Here is a 24,910-nt window from a genome sequence, read left to right on the forward strand (position 1 = left end):
CCATGACATATTATACATATAGGGGTGTAGTGCTATAATAGTCACATGGCCATGACATATTATACATATAGGGGTGTAGTGCTATAATAAAGTCACATGGCCATGACATATTAAACATTTAGGGGTGTAGTGCTATAATAAAGTCACATGGCCATGACATATTATACATATAGGGGTGTAGTGCTATAATAAAGTCACATGGCCATGACATATTATACATATAGGGGTGTAGTGCTATAATAAAGTCACATGGCCCTGACTATTCCTAACTCAGCTTGGTTCCTGGTCCCTTTGGGAATGATTATTCCAGCCTTTGGTGCTGTAGGCTATTGATGACTTATCTGTGTCCTGTGGACTCACTCTTCCTTATGCAGGACACATGGGTTCTTGAGGGCCATCAAGGGATGACATCATACCAGAGCTCAGCCAATAGCAGAGCAGCATGCAACGGAAAGAACATGCGTGGTGCAAACAGGGGGCCCTCTGGCACTCACCAACCGCAAGTTCCTGATAACGTCCCGTTCCCTCGGCTACCCAGCAAGAGCAGTGCAAGAAAGGGGCAAGGGCACAGGGCAAAGGTCAGGGCAGAGTCCGGCAAACAGGAGAAAATAAAGAGGAAAGAGAGAGGCCAGGTTTATCCGAGCAGAAGTGTTAATAGGTTAAAGATAGGATGATGGTAATGATGGGGAGAGGGGGTAATCTCACGTTGTAATGCTCAGTGTGCCTGTCTGCCACTAGTCTCCTCCTAACAGTGTTATCCACTAGAAGGAATCACTACCACACCGTACTCTATGCAGCAGAACCTCAGTGTGGCTATCTGAGGGGGCAATCAGTGTGGTGAGAGGGGGCAATCTCACGTTGTAATGCTCAGTGTGCCTGTCTGCCACTAGTCTCCTCCTAACAGTGTTATCCACTAGAAGGAATCACTACCACACCGTACTCTATGCAGCAGAACCTCAGTGTGGCTATCTGAGGGGGCAATCAGTGTGGTGAGAGGGGGCAATCTCACGTTGTAATGCTCAGTGTGCCTGTCTGCCACTAGTCTCCTCCTAACAGCGTTGTCCACTAGAAGGAATCACTACCACACCATACTCTATGCAGCAGAACCTCAGTGTGGCTATCTGAGGGGGCAATCAGTGTGGAGAGAGGGGGCAATCTCACGTTGTAATGCTCAGTGTGGCTATCTGCCACTAGTCTCCTCCTAACAGCCTTGTCCACTAGAAGGAATCACTACCACACCGTACTCTATGCAGCAGAACCTCAGTGTGGCTATCTGAGGGGGCAATCAGTGTGGTGAGAGGGGGTAATCCCACGTTGTAATACTCAGTGTGGCTATCTGCCACTAGTCTCCTCCTAACAGCGTTGTCCACTAGAAGGAATCACTACCACACCATACTCTATGCAGCAGAACCTGGGAGGTGAAGGCTCCGCTCACAGGGAGAGCTCAGCCCAAATTCCCGGCTACAAGGCAACATTTCCTGTTATTTTCCCCTGACGTGAATGATGAGCGGCCTCCTGTTATCATCAATCCATGCGGAGCAAAGGTGGAAAATGTTCTGCAAAGTCCTGAGTACAAGCAGGCGCCAGCAGCCTAACACCTATAGCTACGCTTCCCATCATGTGACTGCGGCCTGTAGGTATATGTACAGCACCGTATACGCCCTGGCAGGCAGACAATACACCACTAAGGGTCATGCACAAACTGCAAAAGATGGAAACCGCAGCTCTTTGTAGGTCAAGTGTACGGTCACACACGTGGCCCAGTTACCTGTGGAAGCATGTGGGCCACACTGTGGGCGTTTGTAGGGAAGCAGAAGTTTACGGCCGGCCAATAGGAAGATGCAACAAAATAATGTAAGAAAGAGGGTGGCGATGACGCAAAAGAGCGGCGTTCTAGGCCTTTAATGTTCTGCCGCTGTAGAGATGCGGGGATCAGGTCTCGCCCCATTACTTACACACATATTACCATTTCTGCAGGATAGCACAGTATGATACTTACATGTAATATAAACCACAATAACGGGCCACGTGTGATAACGTCTTGTGACCCATAAAGGAGGGGGCAGCATTGTATCAGTAATGGAGAGTGGTAGGACGTCCGCCCCCAGCACCAGGCACAGGGTGCCGCCTATAAGGGTGGGGGTGCAGGACAAGTCAGCGCATTTCAGATTTTGTGGCTTGTACATGACCCTTAGGGGGGCAATTTGATTAGCTGCTCGCCCGCCATGCGCCAATCTGGTACAGTACATTGCAGTGCCAGTAGCCATCTTTATTCTTATACTACTAGAAGGTCTGCTGAGTAAGTCTCCTCCCTCTGATTTACATACAGTACAGCTCCTCCCTCTGATTTACATACAGTACGTCCCCTCCCTCTGATTTACATACAGTGCCGGTGGCCATCTTTATTCTTATACGACTAGAAGGTCTGCTGAGTCAGTCTCCTCCCTCTGATTTACATATAGTACAGCTCCTCCCTCTGATTTACATACAGTGCCAGGGGCCATCTTTATTCTTATACGACTAGAAGGTCTGCTGAGTCAGTCTCCTCCCTCTGATTTACATACAGTACAGCTCCTCCCTCTGATTTACATACAGTACAGCTCCTCCATCTGATTTACATACAGTACATCTCCTCCCTCTGATTTACATACAGTACAGCTCCTCCCTCTGATTTACATACAGTGCCAGGGGCCATCTTTATTCTTATACGACTAGAAGGTCTGCTGAGTCAGTCTCCTCCCTCTGATTTACATACAGTACAGCTCCTCCCTCTGATTTACATACAGTACAGCTCCTCCATCTGATTTATATACAGTACATCTCCTCCCTCTGATTTACATACAGTACAGCTCCTCCCTCTGATTTACATACAGTGCCAGGGGCCATCTTTATTCTTATACGACTAGAAGGTCTGCTGAGTCAGTCTCCTCCCTCTCATCTGCATACAGTACAGCTCCTCCATCTGATTTACATACAGTACAGCTCCTCCCTCTGATTTATATACAGTGCCAGGGGCCATCTTTATTCTTATACTACTATAAGATGTGCTGGGTCAGTCTCCTCCCTCTCATCTGCATATAGTACAGCTCCTCCCTCTGATTTACATACAGTGCCAGGAGCCATCTTTATTCTTATACTACTATAAGATGTGCTGGGTCAGTCTCCTCCCTCTCATCTGCATATAGTACAGCTCCTCCCTCTGATTTACATACAGTGTCCTGGACCATTACAACCATTATTGGGGAAGGAGCGGACATTCTTTCTTTTCTTATAATACAAGTGGCAGGAGACCTATTGCTGGGGTATAATATATTATCGCGCCGTAGCCTGGGCACTATTGGGATAGATGCAGAGTAATGGACGGATGCTGATGGATATATTCTGTGCGCAGAACGGTAGGACAGGTCATGTGTACACTACAGTCCCTCCAGGGTGGAGGTGAGGAGGAGCAAGCAGGAGACTTACGTTCTTCTCCCTGCTTAGTCAGCCTGGCACTGCCGGGGAGGCAGCCTGGGGTGTGACAGGATTAGTGAGGTCCCATGACGTGTCCGTGTGTCAGAATGAAGCCAGGGAACAGAGAATGAGGGATGTGAGATATTAGTAGTGAGGTGTAACACGAGGAACCCAGGAGTGCCGAAGCTGCGTTCCGGAGTTACTCTACCGGGCTCGGGGATCACTCACCAGGGTCTCTCCCGATAGTACTTCCAGAAGAGAGATGAGGTTGTGGCCATCTCGGAGGTCTTCATACAGGTCATTTACGTGTCGCTGAGCCTGAAGAGAAAAGAAAAGCGGGTTAGTGCATACCACACAGACAGCGGGTGAGGCGTATGATGGGTGCCTGACGCTGCTCTGTGACACCAGCACTAATCATGGAGACAACGCATCACGATGAAATTATGATTTATTATCTATATTACACAGGAACCAACAGCTTCTATGTGAGACTGGAGCTTGCACTTTAATCTGCTGATTGCAGCGAGGGGGTTATGGCTGGACACAGGGTGGAGGACTTGGCACTAAAGCTGTGGAACAAAGTTTAACCTTTCCCCAGGAATGTGGCAGTCACCTCGCCCAGCACAATCCATCAGTGTCAGCGCTGAGAGCGATGGACGGGATAAGGGGCTGCGGGAGTCTGGCACCCTCCTGCCTCTCTCCTTACACTGTCCCTCTGCAGCCACTAATCACCTAGGGATGTCCTCTGCCGCCTGTACATTGGCACCTACTAGGGGCAGCCCCTGAATTCTTGGCTGGGAGCGGACACATTTTCCTGGCACTAGTGTCCCCCGTGCAGGAGATTTCTGCCGACCTGGAGGAAAATCCACATAAAGGGCCCAATGTATTCAGGATTCTCCTGAGGCCAAATAAACTGTATATACGGAAGATATGATCCTGGTGACACCCGCCGCAGCCAGCGGGGAACGCTAGTTATCCATCCCCCTCTCAGGACATGTAAGAGAAAGGAGATCTATCCTGTCTGCATAAACTGGGGAACATACACAGCCGGTCCGGACCAATTTGGTACCCCAGGCGAGATTTTAACTTGAGGCCCTTAAACATCGTGGGAGCTGGACACTGCCTATGCCCAGTGCCATCTCTGGGTACAAGTCCTGAGCCCCCCATTGACCGCTGGCTGAAACGTGTGAGGATGCAGCACAGACGGTGTAATGGTTAGCATTACTGCCTCACAGCACTGAGGTCCTGGATTCAATTACCACTACGGCCCTAACTGTGTGGAGTTTGTATGTTCTCCCTGTGCCTGCGTGGGTTTCCTCTGGGTGCTCCGATTTCCTCCCACACTCCAAAAATATACAGACGGGTTAATTATGTTGGGAGCCAATTAACCTTAGTGTGTGTGTGTGTGTGTGTGTGTATGTATGTGTGTGTGTGTGTGTGATAGGGAATATAGGACCTTATTCAGAGTCGGTCGCGAGCGCTGAGCGCTCGCAACCGACTCAATGTTGGTCCACAGGGCATGCGCACGACGGAGACGACTCCGTCGTGCGCATGTGCGAGCCCCCACTAACGACGGACACCCGTCATTAGCGGGCTCGAAGCAGGTGGAGCGAGCTGTCGATGTTGATTGACAGCTCGCTCCGTTTGCTGGGCGGGCAGGGGGCGTGCCCGGCCAAACGGAGGCGTTCCTTTCGGAACGCTTGCCGTTTTGTGGGCGTCCCCACTGACATCATCAGTGATGTCAGTGGGGAGCTTCCTGCTCAAACAGAGCAGGAAGCTCCCTGGGGCTTAAGGTTGATGAGACCCTACCCTAGGGTCTCGTCGTAAGCCCCGATGGTCGCAATGGTCTTGACCATCGCGACCATCTCCCTTAGCGGTCGTTAGAGCTGTGGGTGTTAACCCACAGCCTAACGACCGACATGGAGGCGGCCGTTCAGGTTGCAAGCGGCCGCCCTGTTTCTGAGCGAACGCATGCATCCTATGACCGCCTCTGAATGAGGCCCATAGAGTGTAAGCTCCATTGGGGCAGGGACTGATGTGAATAGCAGAATATTCTCTGTAAAGCGCTGTGGAATATGTGTGCGCTATATAATAACTGGTAATCATAAATAATAATGGGGCAGGTGTCACCTACTTTCTGCCATATACATGTCCCGGCTAATCTCTATATACTGTATTATTGCTGATTGAAGTGTTACAATAAAGAGTGCTTCATCTGCATGACACATGGAGTCAGGCGAAGACAACAGTCGCTCTGTTTGTGCCTGTGCTCCATATAAGTATCCGTTAAATCCGCCATGTGTGACACCCTGGGTGTATCAGGAACTGAGCTGGGCAGGGTCCCCCCGGCCCCCGCCTGCAGCACTCACTCATTAATGAGTGGTGGGAGCAGACTCCTCGTTAGCAAACAAACCACTCGCTGGGAACTCCCGGGCGATAGAACAAACACAACCTATACAATATTTCCACGCTGTATAATTCAGGTGCTGCCCGAGGGCACAAATATAGCGGACAGCTCCATTGTGATCATACAGCTGCCTGCTCATTACAGGGACTGGTACAGGACACAGGGACCAGCTGCTATTTCAGTTCCCTTCTCTGCGTTAGTCAAGGACACGAGGAAGTGATAACGCCAAAGTAATGACACTAACACACAACAACAACCTGTGAGACAATACACCACAAGCCACTCACAATCCAACACACCCCACAGGACATACGGGCTGCATGGCCGCTCCTTACGGTATACAGTAGACAAGCCCCCCAATATGGACAGTATATAATAACATGGACATGATGCAAACCCCTCACCCCCACCCTTCCCCCCGCCACGCCACCATACAGGAGAGAACATATCAGCTGTAGCATCTGCTCCTCATCCTAGTACATACACCAGCTTACTGGCGCCTACATTATATCATACCCAACACCCATAGCCAGGACATCATGCGACTGTCTCTCTTGCTTTCTCAGTTCACATTGGCAGATACAAGAAATCTCCATTAACTTTTTTTTTTTTTTTTACAGTGATGTGGCCACAAGGTGGCGCTGTCTGATAGGACACTTCATTTGAGACTGGTTAAGTGATCAGCAGCTGGTCCTTCCCCGTAACCTGGATCCTGTATGTTTACGACCTGCTACAGCGTGCGAGAAACTGGCCTAACGCACCCTTTGTTCAGTACTTAATAGGATTTTCCATTCTAGTGATTCAGTGCAAGCCATGCATCTACAATCAGTACATTACACACACACGTCACGTGGTGAACATGCCAATTACAGCCATGAACAATGGTCATTACAGAGCGACAGTGGGAGAACGAGAGCAGCCGGGAAGACGGTGAGAAAGCAGCGGCCACCATCCATAGATGCCGAGCACCTACCTCTGACTTCCAGTGCTGCACGGCCGCAGGAGAGGGGTAAGTAGGCGTCAGGCAGGAGAGAGACACAAAAAAAGAGAAAGGGAAAAGGAGAAAATATATAAAAATAGAGAAAGGAGAGAGACATAATGATAAAATAGAGAGACAGAGAGATGCGGAATATCATGGACCTACTAAAACACCAGCGATACCATCATGGACCTACTAAAACACCAGCGATACCATCATGGACCTACTAAAACACCAGAGATACCATCATGGACCTACTAAACACCAGCAATACCATCATGGTCCTACTAAACACAAGAGATACCATCATGGTCCTACTAAACACCAGCGATACCATCATGGACCTACTAAAACACCAGAGATACCATCATGGACCTACTAAAACACCAGCGATACCATCATGGACCTACTAAAACACCAGCGATACCATCATGGACCTACTAAAACACCAGAGATACCATCATGGACCTACTAAAACACCAGAGATACCATCATGGACCTACTAAAACACCAGCGATACCATCATGGACCTACTAAAACACCAGCAACACCATCATGGTCCTACTAAAACACCAGCGATACCATCATGGACCTACTAAAACACCAGAGATACCATCAATGCCCTACTAAACACCAGCAATAAAATCATGGACCTACTAAACACCAGTGATAAAATCATAGACCTACTAAACACCACAGATACCATCAATGCCCTACTAAACAGCAGCGATAATATCATGGACCTACTACACACCAGCGATACCATCATGGACCTACTAAACATCAGCGACACCATCATGGACCTACTAAACATCAGCGACACCATCATGGACCTACTAAACACCAGCGATACCATCATGGCCCTACTAAACACCAGCGATACCATCATGGACCTACCAAACACCAGCTATACCATCATGGACCTACTAAACACCAGCGATACCATCATGGACCTACTAAACACCAGCGATACCATCATAGACCTACTAAACACCAGCGATACCATCATGGACCTACTAAACACCAGCGATACCATCAATGCCCTACTAAACACCAGCGACACCATCATGGACCTACTAAACACCAGCGACACCATCAATGCCCTGCTAAACACCAGCGACACCATCATGGACCTACTAAACACCAGCGACACCATCATGGACCTACTAAACACCAGCAATACCATCATGGACCTACTAAACACCAGCGATACCATCATGGACCTACTAAACACCAGCGGTACTATCATGGACCTACTAAACAGCAGCGACACCATCATGGACCTACTAAACTCCAACGATACCAACATAGACCTACAGTACTAAACACCAGCGATACCATCATGGACCTACTAAACACCAGCGATACCATCATAGACCTACTAAACACCAGCGATACCATCATGGACCTACTAAACACCAGCGATACCATCAATGCCCTACTAAACACCAGCGACACCATCATGGACCTACTAAACACCAGCGACACCATCAATGCCCTGCTAAACACCAGCGACACCATCATGCACCTACTAAACACCAGCGAAACCATCATGGACCTACTAAACACCAGCGACACCATCATGGACCTACTAAACACCAGCAATAAAATCATGGACCTACTAAACACCAGTGATAAAATCATGGACCTACTAAACACCACAGATACCATCAATGCCTTACTAAACAGCAGCGATAATATCATGGACCTACTACACACCAGCGATACCATCATGGACCTACTAAACACCAGCGACACCATCATGGACCTACTAAACATCAGCGACACCATCATGGACCTACTAAACATCAGTGACACCATCATGGACCTACTAAACACCAGCAATACCATCATAGACCTACTAAACACCAGCAATACCATCATGGACCTACTAAACAGCAGCAATACCATCGTGGACCTACTAAACACCAGCGACACCATCATGGACCTACTAAACACCTGAAACCCCATGACAGAGTTACTAAGCAGCACTTATATTAGAAGGTAAAGCTGTCATTTTATTAGGAGACTGAGATTCTGAGTCGGACGCAGTGGGGTGATTGTTTCCTTCTGCGCATGTATCTAAGTTGCACTGTGCATGTGTCCGGACAGTGTGCGCAGAGTCGCAGTTGCAATTGATGCGCACAGGAGACACGCGATCTCAGAAGAGTTTTGAAAATGTATTGGGCATTCCGGGAGGTGGCTTTGCGCACGCACGGATATAGTCCGTCTTATGGGCGTGTTAAGGATGTGTCGCTAGTAGTGGCTACGTACAGAGACGCAGAATCGCTCACACAGGACGCCATACTCAGATGGGTAATCTGCACCTGCCACGGTGCTGGTGCAAGCTGGCGATGCGCACCAAGCGGTATTTCAGCGTACACGGACGCCAAGCGGTATTTCAGCGTACACGGACGCCGACAGTGAGCGTCTCAGTCATTGCACATTCATACGCGCGTATGTACACCAGGGAGGGGCGTTGTAGCAGCATTTGCATACAGTCGCAGAGCTGCGTCCGATTCAGAATCAGGCCCCCGCTGCTTATAATAGGACTAAAGTCACATAAATGATAATATATAGATATAAACGGATAACACAGACGTAACCTGTAGTATCAGATCTTCTTACAAGTCATCTCTCATTATGGCTCACACAATAGGGTCCTACAGAGAACCCAGGGAAAATACATGCAGTTAGGGAAGAACATACAAACTCCACTCACACTGCCCTGGTAGGACTCAAACCCATGAACCCATAGGCCAGCAATTCTAACCACTGAGCCATGCATGCTGCAGTATTGCATCCCGCGTGGCCTGATACCGATAACGATGGCCCTGATGCCAGGCTAGGGTGGGTGGTGCAGCTGGGTGACGCCAATAACCATCTGTCCAGGGGCTGACCACAAGAAGTGGCTGCAATGGAGCTAGACGTGACCTGGGAGCTCAGCCTCAGGGGTGACCTGTGCACCAATACTAAGGCCGAGCTGCAGGATCTGCCCGTGTGGCCGAGATAAAACGTCTGTGACCATGAAAACGTCTCCACACCAATCACAGGAGCAATTAAAGAATAAAATCACAGCTATGAAAGGTCATAAAAATTCCAAACTTTATGATGGAATCCCTCCCCTCCCTGCACCCGTGTCCCTATACAGAGGTCAGGCACCACCTGGTTATTCATTGCTGTGACAAGATTCTTCGCAGTGGACCATTAGACTGCTCAGTGCCACCCGACATTCCACCGCACCTGTCTCACTGGTCTCATAATGCTAGAAAATTCTGACAATGCAGAAATATGAGCTACTGTGACCTCTCGCCCCATCCCTGTGTATAAGGCGACCAATCCACACACAGCGCAAGGTGGAAAATCCCTCAGTCACTGTCTTCCAGGTGTTAGTGAAGCTCCTCCCTCCTCACCTGCTGATTTATAAACACTCCATATATTTAATGTATATGAATTAACATCTATCAATCTAATATCTATCTCATATCTAATATTTATCTATCCCATATCTATCTATCTATCTATCTATCTATCTATCTATCACATATCTATCTATCTATCCCATATCTATCTATCTCATATCTATCTATCCCATATCTATCTATCATATCTATCTATCTCATATCTATCTATCTATCTCATATCTATCTATCCCATATCTATCATATCTATCTATCTCACATCTATCTATCCCATATCTATCATATCTATCTATCTCATATCTATCTATCCCATATCTATTATATCTATCTCATATCTATCTATCTATCTATCTATCTATCTATCTATCTATCTATCTATCCCATATCTATCTATCTATCTATCCCATATCTATCTATCTATCTATCCCATATCTATCATATCTATCTATCTCATATCTATCCCATATCTATCTATCTATCTCATATCTATCTATCTATCTATCTATCTATCTATCTATCTATCTAATATGGGTGTAATAGGTATTACCGTTGGCCGCATGGTTCAAATCCCGACAGCGGCAGCCCGGCAAGGATGAAGATCCCGATCGTCCCTAAGGTAAGTATCGCTAACCTAATTCTACCCCCTAACCCTAACCTCCCCCCAAGTGCCTAACCCCAACCCCCCCTTCCTCACTGCCTAAACCGAAGTTCCCCGGGGGGGTGCCTATCCCTAACCTCCCTCCGGGGGTGTCTAACCCTACCTTCCCCTAGCCTAACGCTAACCCTCCCTGGGGGGTGCCTAACCTTCCCCCCCGCAGGGCACGGACAGCCTGTCATTACTACTACGCCGGGATTAGAGAGTCTGGAAGCCGGCGGTAAGCATTTAGATCCCATCTATCTATCTAATATATATTTTTCTATCCCATATCTATCTCTCTCATATCTATCTATAGGGGCCTATCTACTAGGCGACCTGAAAGACTGAACGTCTAGCGTTCAGACCTTCAGGTCGCCGAGGTGCGGTGCCCGCACTGAACGGCGTTCACTGAACGTCATTCAGTGAAGGAGCCGACCTCCTATCTCTGAACACGCCGAACCTGACGAGCGTCGTCAGGGTGACGGGCATGTTTAGTAGATAGTCGGGGTCGGCAAGGACCCAGCGTGCACGCGCATTACTGGTCCTTGCCGGCTATCCATTACCCGACTTTACGAACAATGCGACCAAAACCTCCTGGTATCTATCTATCTATCTCATATCTACTGTATATCTATCTATCTACCTCTCATATCTATCTATCCCATATCTATCATTCATATCTATCTATCTATCTCATATCTATCTATCCCATATCTATCATATCTATCTATCTCACATCTATCTATCCCATATCTATCATATCTATCTATCTCATATCTATCTATCTATCTATCTCATATCTATCTATCTATCTCATATCTATATCTATCTATCTCATATATACTGTATATCTATCTCTCATATCTATCTATCTATCTATCTCATACCTATCCCATATCTATCTATCTACCTATCTATCCCATATCTATCTATCTAATATCCATCTATCTGCTGTACCTGGCGTGATGCCAATGTTTGTACATGTTTTCCATGTAGCACAGAAGTGTCTCTTACAGTCCTCCTTATCATTTCCTGGTGCAAGTCCAGCTCACAGACAGGACAGCATATCATGTTGCACCAGTAAGTGTAGCCCTGCTACAGCCCGAGCAGATCCTTCCTTACTGGGTCAGCCACCCCCTACCATAGTGAGATGTGATGCAGTAACACGCATTGCAAGCAAGGAGGCCTTTTATCACCCCAATGAATGTACTCCTTGTATCCAGAAGGACTCGGTGTCCTGGGAAATTAGCTGCAGCCTTGCCCAGGGGCTCTGCAGTCCCAGCCGGTGACAGAAAGCTGGCAGCGCTGCAAAGTATCTCTTATTATTCACACTCTGGGACTGGTACAGGACCAGTCGGCATCTTTCCAGTATTCAGCGTCCGAGGGGTTCTGGAATGGATATAGTTAGTGAGGATACAGAGTTACAAGATGCCGGTTTCCACATATGACTAGTTGCTGTATGCAGAATGTTATATTAGGTTCTGGGTGTGGCATATTATTAGTTCATATGTTCCACTCTGGTTATACAACTACTGGAGATGTTCTGGGTTGATACAGTATGTAACTGGTAGTGGTAATCTACGTCTGGTACATAACTAGTAGAGATGATCTGGACCTGGAACATAACTAGTAGAGATGATCTGGACCTGGGACATAACTAGTAGAGATGATCTGGACCTGGAACATAACTAGTAGAGATGATCTGGACCTGGGACATAACTAGTAGAGATGATCTGGACCTGGGACATAACTAGTAGAGATGATCTAGACCTGGGACATAACTAGTAGAGATGATCTGGACCCGGGACATAACTAGTAGAGATGATCTGGACCTGGGACATAACTAGTAGAGATGATCTGGACCTGGGACATAACTAGTAGACATAACTAGTAGAGATGATCTGGACCTGGGACATAACTAGTAGACATAACTAGTAGAGATGATCTGGACCTGGGACATAACTAGTAGAGATGATCTGGACCTGGGACATAACTAGTAGAGATGATCTGGATCAGGCACATAACTAGTAGAGATGATCTGGACCTGGGACATAACTAGTAGAGATGATCTGGACCTGGGACATAACTAGTAGAGATGATCTGGACCCGGGACATAACTAGTAGAGATGATCTGGACCTGGGACATAACTAGTAGAGATGATCTGGACCTGGGACATAACTAGTAGAGATGATCTGGACCTGGGACATAACTAGTAGAGATGATCTGGACCTGGGACATAACTAGTAGAGATGATCTGGACCCGGGACATAACGAGTAGAGATGATCTGGACCCGGGACATAACTAGTAGAGATGATCTGGACCTGGGACATAACTAGTAGAGATGATCTGGACCTGGGACATAACTAGTAGAGATGATCTGGACCTGGGACATAACTAGTAGAGATGATCTGGACCTGGGACATAACTAGTAGAGATGATCTGGATTTTTAGGAAACAATGTTTAATGAAGCTCTGCGGCAGATTTCCAAACAGGAGCCCGGGAGCTGTTGGGAGGTTTCTCACATCTCTCAGGCCAGTGGGAGGGAGGCCAGTCACACAAAAGGTCACTGGTCAGGGTGGGAGTAAGCCCCTTTCATTAACCACTTCAGTGCAATGTGAGTTAGGATATAAGAGGGTCAGGTCTATAGCTGGGCATAGCTCTGCCACCACTTCTGTGTGACTCCTGTACATTGCGCAGGGACAGAAGCTCGCTCACCGGTCCCTCATGTGGTGATTTCCATGGTAACTTAGGATAACAATCGAACCTCTAACTGTATCTGGTGAAGCACGTGCTCAGCAGACAATGTACCGGGGCCCCCCCAGCTGCAGGAAAGCAGAGACCACAAGGCTTCCTGAACGCATCGCTCAATACAGCCAAGAACAAGCTATTTCTGTGCCTACAGGAACCTTGCGCACTGGTGAGAAAATGCTCAGGAATCCGGCGAGCAGACGGAGGGAAGCGATTCACGCTGAGACACCGAGACCCACCCAGCTAATACTATGTGCCCGTCACAGGGTACAGGCTCCACACACTAATATCAGTGTATAAATGGCACAGTATAGCCCCACGTTATAGCAGAGACACCGAGACCCACCCAGCTAATACTATGTGCCCGTCATAGGGTACAGGCCCCACACTCAAATATCAGTGTATAAATGGCACAGTATAGCCCCACGTTATAGCAGAGACACCGAGACCCACCCAGCTAATACTATGTGCCCGTCACAGGGTACAGGCTCCACACACTAATATCAGTGTATAAATGGCACAGTATAGCCCCACGTTATAGCAGAGACACAGAGACACCAAGCTAATACTATGTGCCCGTCACAGGGTACAGGCTCCACACACTAATATCAGTGTATAAATGGCACAGTATAGCCCCACGTTATAGCAGAGACACCGAGATCCACCCAGCTAATACTATGTGCCCGTCACAGGGTACAGGCTCCACACACTAATATCAGTGTATAAATGGCACAGTATAGCCCCACGTTATAGCAGAGACACCGAGACCCACCCAGCTAATACTATGTGCCCGTCACAAGGTACAGGCCCCACACTCTAATATCAGTGTATAAATGGCACAGTATAGCCCCACGTTATAGCTGAGACACAGAGACACCCCCAGCTAATACTATGTGCCCGTCACAGGGTACAGGTCCCACACATTACACTAATATCAGTGTATAAATGGCACAGTATAGCCCCACGTTATAGCTGAGACACAGAGACCCACCCAGCTAATACTATGTGCCCGTCATAGGGTACAGGCCCCACACACTAATATCAGTGTATAAATGGCACAGTATAGCCCCACGTTATAGCTGAGACACAGAGACACCCCCAGCTAATACTATGTGCCCGTCACAGGGTACAGGTCACACACATTACACTAATATCAGTGTATAAATGGCACAGTATAGCCCCACGTTATAGCTGAGACACCGAGACCCACCCAGCTAATACTATGTGCCCGTCACAGGGTACAGGCCCCACACACTAATATCAGTGTATAAATGGCACAGTATAGCCCCACGTTATAGCTGAGACACCGAGACACACCCAGCTAATACTATGTGCCCGTCACAGGGTACAGGCCCCACACACTAATATCAGTGTATAAATGGCATAGTATAGCCCCACGTTATAGCAGAGACACCGAGACCCACCCAGCTAATACTATGTGCCCGTCACAGGGTACTGGCCCCACACTCTAATATAAGAGTATAAATGGCACAGTATAGCCCCACGTTATAGCTGAGACACAGAGACACCGCCAGCTAATACTATGTGCCCGTCACAGGGTACAGGCCCCACATTACACTAATATCAGTGTATAAATGGCACAGTATAGCCCCACGTTATAGCAGAGACACCGAGACACACCCAGCTAATACTATGTGCCCGTCACAGGGTACAGACGCCACACATTACACTAATATCAGTGTATACATGGCACAGTATAGCCCCACGTTATAGCTGAGACACAGAGACACCGCCAGCTAATACTATGTGCCCGTCATAGGGTACAGGACCCACACACTAATATCAGTGTATAAATGGCACAGTATAGCCCCACGTTATAGCTGAGACACAGAGACACCCCCAGCTAATACTATGTGCCCGTCACAGGGTACAGGCCCCACATTACACTAATATCAGTGTATAAATGGCACAGTATAGCCCCACGTTATAGCTGACACACCGAGACCCACCCAGCTAATACTATGTGCCCGTCACAGGGTACAGGCCCCACACATTAATATCAGTGTATAAATGGCACAGTATAGCCCCACGTTATAGCTGAGACACCGAGACACACCCAGCTAATACTATGTGCCCGTCACAAGGAACAGGCCCCACACACTAATATCAGTGTATAAATGGCACAGTATAGCCCCACGTTATAGCTGAGACACAGAGACACCGCCAGCTAATACTATGTGCCCGTCACAGGGTACAGACGCCACACATTACACTAATATCAGTGTATACATGGCACAGTATAGCCCCACGTTATAGCTGAGACACAGAGACCCACCCAGCTAATACTATGTGCCCGTCACAGGGTACAGGTCCCACATTACACTAATATCAGTGTATAAATGGCACAGTATAGCCCCACGTTATAGCTGAGACACAGAGACACACCCAGCTAATACTATGTGCCCGTCACAGGGTACAGGCCCCACACATTACACTAATATCAGTGTATACATGGCACACTATAGCCCCACGTTATAGCTGAGACACAGAGACACACCCAGCTAATACTATGTGTCCGTCACAGGGTACAGGTCCCACACTCTAATATCAGTGTATAAATGGCACAGTATAGCCCCACGTTATAGCTGAGACACCGAGACCCACCCAGCTAATACTATGTGCCCGTCACAGGGTACAGGCCCCACACTCTAATATCAGTGTATACATGGCACAGTATAGCCCCACGTTATAGCTGAGACACCGAGACCCACCCAGCTAATACTATGTGCCAGTCACAGGGTACAGGCCCCACACATTACACTAATATCAGTGTATATATGGCACAGTATAGCCCCACGTTATAGCTGAGACACCGAGACACCCCCAGCTAATACTATGTGCCCATCACAAGGTACAGGCCCCACACATTACACTAATATCAGTGTATACATGGCACAGTATAGCCCCACGTTATAGCTGAGACACAGAGACACCCCCAGCTAATACTATGTGCCCGTCACAGGGTACAGGTTCTACACACTAATATCAGTGTATACATGGCACAGTATAGCCCCACGTTATAGCTGAGACACCGAGACACCCCCAGCTAATACTATGTGCCCGTCACAGGGTACAGGTCACACACATTACACTAATATCAGTGTATACATGGCACAGTATAGCCTCACGTTATAGCTGAGACACAGAGACACACCCAGCTAATACTATGTGCCCGTCATAGGGTACAGGCCCCACACACTAATATCAGTGTATAAATGGCACAGTATAGCCCCACGTTATAGCTGAGACACCGAGACCAACCCAGCTAATACTATGTGCCCGTCACAGGGTACAGGCTCCACTAATATCAGTGTATAAATGGCACAGTATAGCCCCACGTTATAGCTGAGACACCGAGACCAACCCAGCTAATACTATGTGCCCATCACAGGGTACAGGTCCCACATTACACTAATATCAGTGTATAAATGGCACAGTATAGCCCCACGTTATAGCTGAGACACAGAGACACCCAGCTAATACTATGTGCCCGTCACAGGGCACAGGCCCCACACATTACACTAATATCAGTGTATAAATGGCACAGTATAGCCCCACATTATAGCTGAGACACCGAGACACACCCAGCTAATACTATGTGCCCGTCACAGGGTACAGGCCCCACACTCTAATATCAGTGTATAAATGGCACAGTATAGCCCCACGTTATAGCTGAGACACAGAGACACCCCCAGCTAATACTATGTGCCCGTCACAGGGTACAGACGCCACACATTACACTAATATCAGTGTATACATGGCACAGTATAGCCCCACGTTATAGCTGAGACACAGAGACACCCCCAGCTAATACTATGTGCCCGTCACAGGGTACAGGTCCCACATTACACTAATATCAGTGTATAAATGGCACAGTATAGCCCCACGTTATAGCTGAGACACAGAGACACACCCAGCTAATACTATGTGCCCGTCACAGGGTACAGGCCCCACACTCTAATATCAGAGTATAAATGGCACAGTATAGCCCCACGTTATAGCTGAGACACAGAGACACCCAGCTAATACTATGTGCCAGTCACAGGGTACAGGTCCCACACATTACACTAATATCAGTGTATACATGGCACAGTATAGCCCCACGTTATAGCTGAGACACAGACACACCCAGCTAATACTATGTGCCCGTCACAGGGTACAGGCCCCACACTCTAATATCAGTGTATAAATGGCACAGTATAGCCCCACGTTATAGCTGAGACACCGAGACCCACCCAGCTAATACTATGTGCCCGTCACAGGGTACAGGCCCCACACACTAATATCAGTGTATAAATGGCACAGTATAGCCCCACGTTATAGCTGAGACACCGAGACCAACCCAGCTAATACTATGTGCCCGTCACAGGGTACAGGCCCCACACTCTAATATCAGTGTATACATGGCACAGTATAGCCCCACGTTATAGCTGAGACACCGAGACACCCCCAGCTAATACTATGTGCCCGTCACAGGGTACAGGTCCCACACATTACACTAATATCAGTGTATAAATGGCACAGTATAGCCCCACGTTATAGCTGAGACACAGAGACACACCCAGCTAATACTATGTGCCCGTCACAGGGTACAGGCCCCACATTACACTAATATCAGTGTATAAATGGCACAGTATAGCCCCACGTTATAGCTGAGACAGAGACACCCCCAGCTAATACTATGTGCCCGTCACAGGGTACAGGTCCCACACATTACACTAATATCAGTGTATACATGGCACAGTATAGCCCCATGTTATAGCTGAGACACCGAAACACCCCCAGCTAATACTATGTGCCCGTCACAGGGTACAGGTCCCACACATTACACTAATATCAGTGTATAAATGGCACAGTATAGCCCCACGTTATAGCTGAGACACCGAGACACCCCCAGCTAATACTATGTGCCCATCACAAGGTACAGGCCCCACACATTACACTAATATCAGTGTATACATGGCACAGTATAGCCCCACGTTATAGCTGAGACACCGAGACACCCCCAGCTAATACTATGTGCCCGTCACAGGGTACAGACCCCGCATTACACTAATATCAGTGTATACATGGCACAGTATAGCCCCACGTTATAGCTGAAGCCTAGAACCCAATTTCTAATGATTATAATAAATTCACCCAACTCACAACCTAAGCACAGTGTTATTCCTATACTGATGAGAACAATACGGGAATTCTCCTTTTAGGAAAAGTTGTCAGAATGGAAGATGTGTAATTGCCATGTTACTTTTAGTTCTTTTTATCAGAGACACGGACAATGACCCTCTGCAGACACATAGCGTCCATCCGCACATACCTCGCTGGTGTACACCTCTGCCATTACCACTGCCCACCTGCGCTATCTCAGAATCGCCTCCTATCAGGCGCGTTTGTGCATACCTGCTAATCAGCATGAGCCACAATGCCTAGGTGAGAACGCCCCGCTGCTCCGCCTCTCCGGTCACAAGGACGACATAGTCACATGTATGCGTTTCCTGCGCCGTGCAAATTCACAAAACATACGCCAGGCAAACTAGCGTAGTAAGCACTCTGCACCAGCTCACAATTCTATGCTGGAGAGGGTGGCGCGCTGTGCACGGCGAAAATAAAAACCCCAAGCTACGTGTGCGCCAGATACAGAGGGGGCAGTGGCATGGTGCGGCAGCTTCAGGATACATTTCTGATGTAGTAATTCCAGATGTTTGTCATATACACCCTCCCCCACACACTCACCCGCACCCTCCCCCCCACACGCACACACATACAAACTCCACACACACACATACAAACTCCACACACACACACAACCCCCCCTATACACACACACAAACCTCACCTCACACACACATGCACCCTCCTCCACACACATGCACCCCCCACTCACACATACAAACACATGCACCATCCCCCCCACACACAAACATTATCTCCTCCAATAGACTGTAAGCTTGTGAGCAGGGCCCTCATACCTCTATGTCTATTACTGTTGTTTCCAATTGTAAAGCGCAACAGAATATGCTGATGCTATATAAGAAACTGGTAATAGCTAAATAAATCTCATACAAACATAACCACCCTCACACACACACACATACACACTTCCCCTCACACATACAATACAACCTCCTACACACACATAAACCCCTCCTAAACACACACACACACTCGCATACAATACAACCTCCTACACACACATAAACCCCTCCTAAACACACACACATCTCCCCCCCACACACACATCTCCCCCTCACACACTTACTCCCCCCTGCAAAAATAAACCACCCTACAACCTACCATACCGACACACTCATATATACAACCCCCCCTACCATCCCTTAAGATTACCAGTTTGGAGTTCCCCTAATAGTCACGAGAAGGAGGAGGTAGGGTGTACAATGCCACAAAACCTAAACATTTCTATGTTACATAGCGAAATTTCCATTGCCCCAGACCGAGAAATGCTGACAGAGCACCATTTCCTCTGTGGCACAAGAGAGTAATGGGTTCCTATGGCAACGGCGGGCAACATGTATGACATCGGGTGGTAGCTTATAGCCTCGCTATATATATATATATATATATATATATATACACACACACACACACACACACACATATACACACATTATTATATATAACACTGTTTCAACTGGGTTTAGTAGTAAGTGTTTCTTGTCAAAAACCCTTAGGGTCAGTGTTTGCCCACTTGGATGTATGGAAGGAGTCTCATGCCTGGTTGTGTGACTGTAGTCAGTGTGAGATGTACCGTCTGTAGTAATGTGACTGTAGGCAGCGTGAGATGTACCATCTGTAGTAATGTGACTGTAGTCAGTGTGAGATGTACCATCTGTAGTAATGTGACTGTAGTCAGTGTGAGATGCACCGTCTGTAGTAATGTGACTGTAGGCAGCGTGAGATGCACCATCTGTAGTAATGTGACTGTAGGCAGCGTGAGATGTACCGTCTGTAGTAATGTGACTGTAGGCAGCGTGAGATGTACCGTCTGTAGTAATGTGACTGTAGTCAGTGTGAGATGTACCATCTGTAGTAATGTGACTGTAGGCAGCGTGAGATGTACCGTCTGTAGTAATGTGACTGTAGTCAGTGTGAGATGTACCATCTGTAGTAATGTGACTGTAGGCAGCGTGAGATGTACCGTCTGTAGTAATGTGACTGTAGGCAGCGTGAGATGTACCGTCTGTAGTAATGTGACTGTAGGCAGCGTGAGATGTACCGTCTGTAGTAATGTGACTGTAGGCAGCGTGAGATGTACCATCTGTAGTAATGTGACTGTAGTCAGCGTGAGATGTACCGTCTGTAGTAATGTGACTGTAGGCAGCGTGAGATGTACCATCTGTAGTAATGTGACTGTAGTCAGCGTGAGATGTACCGTCTGTAGTAATGTGACTGTAGGAAGCGTGAGATGTACCGTCTGTAGTAATGTGACTGTAGTCAGCGTGAGATGTACCGTCTGTAGTAATGTGACTGTAGGCAGCGTGAGATGTACCGTCTGTAGTAATGTGACTGTAGGCAGCGTGAGATGTACCGTCTGTAGTAATGTGACTGTAGGCAGCGTGAGATGTACCGTCTGTAGTAATGTGACTGTAGTCAGTGTGAGATGTACCGTCTGTAGTAATGTGACTGTAGGCAGCGTGAGATGTACCATCTGTAGTAATGTGACTGTAGTCAGTGTGAGATGTACCATCTGTAGTAATGTGACTGTAGTCAGTGTGAGATGTACCATCTGTAGTAATGTGACTGTAGTCAGTGTGAGATGCACCGTCTGTAGTAATGTGACTGTAGGCAGCGTGAGATGCACCATCTGTAGTAATGTGACTGTAGGCAGCGTGAGATGTACCGTCTGTAGTAATGTGACTGTAGGCAGTGTGAGATGTACCATCTGTAGTAATGTGACTGTAGGCAGTGTGAGATGTACCATCTGTAGTAATGTGACTGTAGGCAGCGTGAGATGTACCGTCTGTAGTAATGTGACTGTAGGCAGCGTGAGATGTACCATCTGTAGTAATGTGACTGTAGTCAGTGTGAGATGTACCGTCTGTAGTAATGTGACTGTAGTCAGCGTGAGATGTACCATCTGTAGTAATGTGACTGTAGACAGCGTGAGATGTACCGTCTGTAGTAACGTGACTGTACATTACAGGCAGCGTGGAGCGGATATTGCAAGCAGCGTGGGGCGGACATTGCAGGCAGAGTGGGGCAGACATTGCAGGCAGCGTGGGGCGGACATTGCAGGCAGCGTGGGGCGGACATTGCAGGCAGCATGGCGCGGACATTGCAGGCAGCGTTGGGCGGACATTGCATGCAGCGTGGGGCGGACATTGCAGGCAGCGTGGGGCGTACATTGCTGGCAGCGTGGGGTGCACATTGCAGGCAGCGTGGGGCGGACATTGCAGGCAGCGTGGGGCGGACATTGCAGGCAGCGTGGGGTGGACATTGCAGGCAGCGTGGGGCGGACATTGCAGGCAGGGTTACCAATCTTACCTTGATAAGGTGCTTGTTCACCCATTTGGTAAAAGTTTTCTTTTGTACTCGGTCCCTTTCATCTGTAAGAGAAAGGAGAACGGGGTCAGCACACAGCGCCCTAGTCTGAGCAATGTACCAATCACAGCGCAGGGTCCCCCCATCCCCGCAGGCACCTATACATGATACATTTATGTAAAGAGGAGACTGACAAATTCATATTGTGCCCATTTTAAATGCCCTGACAGGAAATATATACTATGTATTAAAAGACATTCATAAAATGTGTTCCACCCGGAGGACACTGCTGCCAGAAGTAGCAATTTATATAAATATATATTATAATATAAATGTCATTATAATAAGGTGTTTCCTAGGAATATAGGACAGTCCTTCCTCAGATGATGTAGTGAACGTTGGTGACTGGGTCTATGGTGAATGTGATGGAGAGAGTTACCCAGGTGAGATCAGGGACATCAGAGAAGGTGAGTACTTAGTGTGACAATCACAATGACCTCAGATGATGTAGTGAACTTTGGTGACTGGGTCTATTGTGAATGTGATGGAGAGAGTTACCCAGGTAAGATCAGGGACATCAGAGAAGGTGAGTACTTAGTGTAACAGTCACAGTGACCTCAGATGATGTAGTGAACGTTGGTGACTGGGTCTATGGTGAATGTGATGGAGAGAGTTACCCAGGTGAGATCAGGGACATCAGAGAAGGTGAATACTTAGTGTAACAGTCACAGTGACCTCAGATGATGTAGTGAACGTTGGTGACTGGGTATATGGTGAATGTGATGGAGAGAGTTACCCAGGTGAGATCAGGGACATCAGAGAAGGTGAGTACTTAGTGTGACAGTCACAATGACCTCAGATGATGTAGTGAACTATGGTGACTGGGTCTATTGTGAATGTGATGGAGAGAGTTACCCAGGTAAGATCAGGGACATCAGAGAAGGTGAGTACTTAGTGTAACAGTCACAGTGACCTCAGATGATGTAGTGAACGTTGGTGACTGGGTCTATGGTGAATGTGATGGAGAGAGTTACCCAGGTGAGATCAGGGACATCAGAGAAGGTGAATACTTAGTGTAACAGTCACAGTGACCTCAGATGATGTAGTGAACGTTGGTGACTGGGTATATGGTGAATGTGATGGAGAGAGTTACCCAGGTGAGATCAGGGACATCAGAGAAGGTGAGTACTTAGTGTGACAGTCACAATGACCTCAGATGATGTAGTGAACTATGGTGACTGGGTCTATTGTGAATGTGATGGAGAGAGTTACCCAGGTAAGATCAGGGTCATCAGAGAAGGTGAGTACTTAGTGTAACAGTCACAGTGACCTCAGATGATGTAGTGAACGTTGGTGACTGGGTCTATGGTGAATGTGATGGAGAGAGTTACCCAGGTGAGATCAGGGACATCAGAGAAGGTGAATACTTAGTGTAACAGTCAGTGACCTCAGATGATGTAGTGAACGTTGGTGACTGGGTATATGGTGAATGTGATGGAGAGAGTTACCCAGGTGAGATCAGGGACATCAGAGCAGGTGAATACTTAATGTAACAGTCAGTGATCTCAGATGATGTAGTGAACGTTGGTGACTGGGTCTATGGTGAATGTGATGGAGAGAGTTACCCAGGTGAGATCAGGGGCATCAGAGAAGGTGAGTACTTAGTGTAACAGTCACAGTGACCTCGGATGATGTAGTGAACGTTGGTGACTGGGTCTATGGTGAATGTGATGGAGAGAGTTACCCAGGTGAGATCAGGGACATCAGAGAAGGTGAGTACTTAGTGAGCACAATGTAACGAGCCAGAAGCAGCTGGAGATGGCCATTATCACCAGATGGAATATGTTATACATCCTCACAGGTAATCAGGAAGTTAAACAGACTATTCACGTAGATTATACAGGTTTGAGTAATTTGTATCAGAGCCCTTTGACTGGGGACATAAATGTAACGTGAGTCACATGTCAAAATTATAAGTGTATAGTATAACAATCAATAATATTGTAAAAATAAATAGGGGAGCAGGTTTAAATAAATATACAAGTCTCAGTTCCTATGTCCTTTCTGTTGTAACATGAGTCACGCATATAAAAAATTCCATTTTACTACTAAGGGGTATATTTACTAAAGTGCAGGTTTTTAGACGTGGAGATGTTGCTCATAGCAACCAGAGTCTAGCTATTATCTTCTAGATAAAGAAGTAGAATCTGATTGGTTGCTATGGGCAACATCTCCACTTCTAAAATGCTGCACTTTAGTACATATTGCCCTCGGAGTTTACATTTTGTTTTCCGCTTCTAAGCATTAATTATGACTACCTACCCCATATATTATATACCCCACATCTTATTGTCATATTTTGAAAATGTTGAATTTTAGCTTCATTCTTTGTGTATGGTGCATTGAAACTTCTTAAAAATAATATGGAATGTAACGTGAGTCACATGGACTGACCCCCCCCACCACGCACGCACACATATAGATCTATATAATATACTCGCTGTTATACAGTGCAGCCTCAGAGGTCTCTCTAACAAACGCTCTATGAGAGATGTATGGGTCAGCCTATAGGGAGTCATAGTGAGATCTGTAGAGAGTGCTCATGGGGTGGGTGGGGGAACTTTCCATTCATTCCCATACATGTGGCAATTTCCCTTTGTACTCCTTCCTCTGTACACACCTGCTAGCACGGGAATACCCTACAGTACGCAGACAGTAAGTGTAACACAGGACCGGAACAC

The 24,910-nt window shown here is 47.4% G+C and overlaps 1 protein-coding gene across 4 annotated transcripts in view; it reads right to left on the minus strand.

The window, feature by feature from the left end:
• The window catches only part of PLEC (plectin), a 249,407-nt gene that overhangs the window by 118,789 nt on the left and 105,708 nt on the right, over positions 1-24,910 (minus strand). The window contains exons 2-5 of one of the 4 annotated variants that reach the window (XM_088442055.1): positions 22,173-22,234; positions 6,834-6,848; positions 3,682-3,771; positions 495-530 (exon numbers count right to left, since the gene is read on the minus strand). In XM_088442055.1, coding sequence (XP_088298181.1) covers positions 495-530; positions 3,682-3,771; positions 6,834-6,848; positions 22,173-22,234 — 203 coding nt within the window. The remainder of the gene's footprint in view (positions 1-494; positions 531-3,681; positions 3,772-6,833; positions 6,849-22,172; positions 22,235-24,910) is intronic. The other 3 variants (XM_088442057.1, XM_088442058.1, XM_088442059.1) reach the window with 3 other exon arrangements.

This window comes from Taudactylus pleione, unplaced genomic scaffold (genome assembly GCF_031769625.1).
Source record: "Taudactylus pleione unplaced genomic scaffold, aTauple2 ptg000304l, whole genome shotgun sequence".
NCBI lineage: Eukaryota > Metazoa > Chordata > Amphibia > Anura > Myobatrachidae > Taudactylus > Taudactylus pleione.